The 3,895-nt window shown below is 39.8% G+C and overlaps 1 protein-coding gene across 1 annotated transcript; it reads right to left on the bottom strand.

Moving 5' to 3' along the window:
• Positions 1 to 214: 214 nt before the first annotated feature.
• LOC147635035 (uncharacterized) lies at positions 215 to 1,845 on the bottom strand. Its single transcript, XM_086803342.1, has 3 exons — positions 1,799 to 1,845; positions 1,276 to 1,519; positions 215 to 768 (listed from the first exon to the last, which is right to left on the bottom strand). The coding sequence occupies exons 2-3, from the start codon at positions 1,502 to 1,504 to the stop codon at positions 215 to 217; spliced, it is 783 nt and encodes a 260-aa protein (XP_086659468.1). The 5' UTR covers positions 1,505 to 1,519; positions 1,799 to 1,845.
• Positions 1,846 to 3,895: the final 2,050 nt, after the last annotated feature.

Here is a 3,895-nt window from a genome sequence, read left to right as displayed (position 1 = left end):
TCAAATGTGGATAAGCGTATGGGAATTTAAAAGGTTGCCTAGGAATCCACAAACCAAGGTGTGAAAGCTTATTCTAATTATAGATCCAATACTTCAGAGATACATGGTTTTGTTTCTCACAAAACATGTGGGGAGACCACAAACTTCTACTTGTGGTAAATTGCAATGTTTGTGTTATTGGATTGTGTTGCTTGCCCAAATGGCAGCCCCCGTGTCAAGAAGCTAGGTACAAAACTAGATTTCCATCATCTTGGACGGGAAGGTAGGTGTCAGACCAACATCCTGGGCCACTCGAACATTGTGTGGGTGTAAACCATAGATTGTCTCCATTCCCATCATACACAGCAAAAGTTCCATCTAGGTTAAGGCGAGCGAAACAGTTAGAGCCTTTGACATAACAAGCATCCCCACAAGCCCAAAGAGGCGTTTTTGTTCCATCATCGTTGCTCTTATAGAGTACTAGATTGCAATCTGCCTGCATGATTAAAAAGTATTTTTCACTAGTGGAATATATGAGGTCAGGGAAATCAGTAGCTCCAGTAGATACCAATACGTTGATGTCATAATTGGATGTGAAGAGGGCATAGTTATAGGGTGGACAATCTTGTATGCTTGAATCACTTAAAAGTTTAGAAGAGTTGGATGTTTTATTGTTTAAACCGTGGAGAGGAAACTTGTGCTGACTCCTAGAAGGAGGATGAACATTGGAGTATGCTTTATTCATAGTTGTGTTGGAGCTCTTATTGAACCTTTCAAGATGAGATACACCTTTCAAGTTGTGTTGGAGCTCTTATTGAGCCTTAGCATACTTAGGGAACCTTAGCATTAATTAATTAATTTTAAGCTCATTAATTAATTAATGCTAAGCTTGCAACACAACCTTAGATATTTAGGCTTCGTGCTTCTTTGAGAGCCTTCGCCTTCTCGATTGTTTGTGAGCGGGTATAAAAACAGCAAGCCGCGTACATATCAAGTCCAGTTAAATAATGTGAAGGAAAATTTGGGACCCATATTTTGAAGAGGTGATACGCAATTGTAGTAAGAAGATGACAAGGAGCATCAAAGTGGGAGGAGGATAAGGAGGAGGAGGAGTGGTAGACAGACGAGCAAGAGGTAGGAGGAGAAGGATGAGGAATTGGAGGTGGACAGAGAAATGGGACCTTAAAAAACTAAGGTTTCAATTAATTAACTAGACCCGTTAGGCCTGATTAATTAGTTGAAAGGGGGCATATCTAATTATTACTAATTAGGAGAAGAGAATTCTTTTCTGGGTACCTGTGATAACAGAGAGTTCGTCATGGCGATGTGGGTTATTGTCAGAAGGCCCTGCCGCTTCGTCTGTGTTGGGAGTTGCTGCTCCATCATCAGCTTGACCGATCCTCTCTACCCAATAGTAGAATTGAGCAGAGAGTCCTTCCTCAAGCAGATTTTGATCATTAGCCCCCTCTACAACGACCCCAAAACCGAATCCTTGTGCAATTTGATTTCGTACAACATCAAGCATGTTGTTGACGAATGCCTGAATTGTAAGTTCAAACTTGCTCAGTTAATGCTTCTCCTGCTCCGTCTAATAAAACAATACAAATGTGAGCAGAAGTTGCTCAATTGATGATCTTCTTATTACAAAGGAGTGAATGTGTGAGGATTGAACGTGAACGGTGAGGATTGAAAGTGGGAATTTGTTTTCTGGTTTCCTCTGCGTTTTCTCGTCATAATTCTGTTGGAAAGATCGAAAATTTTGGTAAAAAATCGTTATTGTAGAAATAAATATAAGTAGTAGTCTGACTAGAGCTATTACCTGTACGAGATCGTAGCCTATGATAGAGCCCACGCCTTGACCGAAGCATGTGCAAGCGCAGCCCCGCGCAGTCCAGGATGAACCTTAGTGAGGCCAAAACCACTAGAGTCCAGGATGAACCTTAGTGAGGCCAAAACCAGTCAATTTTACACGTGTTCACAATGCCGAGGACGGAGTTTGCAGCAGTTGATTGTACATGCCTGGTTGACCCCCAGCTAAGGGAGAAGACAACAGCATGCATGCGATTGAGCGTGGGGACTCGGGCGGGAGATCTCTTCCTTTTTTTAAAAGGGCTTCTAGCCCATTAGGTTTCATATAATGTAAAACCTCCTTCACTCAAGTCCTTATCCTGAGCTAAAGACCCTTTCTCTTTTTATTTTGGCCTGCCTTCCCAAGCATTTACATTGAGTCCATTTTTATTTTTATTTTTTTGGCTCAAAGTACTCGTTTGGCTCCTCTTTCTTTTTCCTTACTTAAAGATACTAAATTTGCTAGGCATTAAGCATGCGACCCACGTCACTTCCCATGAAATCACTTTGCTTGTTGACATTCCTTTTAGGTAGGTCCCCGTCTACTATGTCTTCCTCAAGCTACCCCCATCCATCCCTTGCATGATCATACCCTTGACCCCTTTATATTAAGAAAAGTTTGTATATGTGTGCATGTGCATATGCCCCTATTCCATTCATATTGAGAGGTGTATGCGTGTGTATGTGCACATGCATGATGTGCCCCTGTGCGCAGCAAAGCAATTCTGATGAAAAAAGGTCAGCATGCATATGGTCCACATCCATGTGTAAAGTTCAACTATCATAACCTAGTCAAAGCAACCAACTTTGTGCCCAATTCAAGAAAATATACTTGCAAGGTTTGTTTCACATTATCACAAGCTAATGGTTATGCTATATTTTGAAGTGGGTCAAGAAATTAGCTAGGATGCTCCTTAGTTTAGCATGAGTAAGGATAAGTTCTCAGTGTAGCGGTGTAGCTAAATAGGCTTACATACATGTTGTTCCAATTCTTTTTGTGCCATATAACATCCCTTTACCCGATGTCATGGAGGAGGGAATTTATATACATCTTTGCAAAAAAATAATGTGGATAATCTAGATTATGATGGATAGGATGGCCATACACTTTTAAATATACCTTTCTAGCATTGATCTTAATGGCCTCTTTCACACTATTACAGGCAGGTTGATTTTTGATATTTTTTAAATGGAAATAAACATGTAAAAAATCTTTGAAAGCGTCGATATGGAACCGTCGATATGCATGTGTAAATACATGTGTATATATGTGTTGAAATACGTGTCATTAAAATCATTAAAAGTAATAGCTATTTTTACTACCTTTTCGATGCTTATTGTGACACTGTTTTTGATGTTGACAAACGACGCTTGTTCTGACTGGTATTTTGATACTTACAACATCCATTACAATAGATGTAGGTTTTATTTATTTTTTGAATAATGGTACACTAAGGTGCAGTCCTACAGCTGAATGTACTGGTATATAAGTTTATAGAATACATCCTTGTTCTATACTCAAAGGTCACAAAACTTAGATTTTTATAAGTTGAAGAAGTTACATAGCTCATAGAGCCAACAAAAATATGTACACAAAATATGCTTATACATAGAACCAACAAAAATGTATTTAGAGTCTCAAGTCCTGTACATAGAACTTAATCATCATGGTTTCCCTCAGGGTTTGGCATTGGTCCCTGAAAAAGAGTATTCAAGGGGAAAAAACTTAGAAACGACAAGTGAGGAAAAGACTTTTTGAGGGGTGCGAAATGTAGAGGTTTACCATATTCACCACATCCGTCCAGTTCACATTGACGCCCTCCTACTCAAGTTGCTCGAAGAGGGCATATGTCCCGTAGATTAGGGTGTACCTTTCCTCCGCATTACATGACAGACCACTCTTTACTGGAAGCATGAAGCATGAATAGTTATTAACAAAAATGAAATGCCCATTATGCAAAAAAAAGTATGTGCGGAAAGTATCCCAACCACAGCTTCCAAGATGGGAGCTCTCTACACTCTTCATTCACTTCAGTATAGCCGTCTTCTGCTGCTTATACCTTTGGGG

This window comes from Cibotium barometz, chromosome 10, assembly GCF_041138505.1.
Source record: "Cibotium barometz isolate CiBa-2024 chromosome 10, ASM4113850v1, whole genome shotgun sequence".
Lineage (NCBI taxonomy): Eukaryota > Viridiplantae > Streptophyta > Polypodiopsida > Cyatheales > Cibotiaceae > Cibotium > Cibotium barometz.
The sequence above is the reverse complement of the archived record's forward strand: the minus strand, read 5'-3'. Positions and strand labels throughout refer to the sequence as shown.

Bases quoted from the DNA above. Each gene is read 5' to 3' on its own strand.
- LOC147635035 (XM_086803342.1), bottom strand. From the start codon at position 1,504: ATGCTTGATGTTGTACGAAATCAAATTGCACAAGGATTCGGTTTTGGG. The intron at 769-1,275 runs GTACCCAGAAAA...ACAACTTGAAAG, and splicing joins CGAACTCTCTGTTATCACAG to GTGTATCTCATCTTGAAAGG.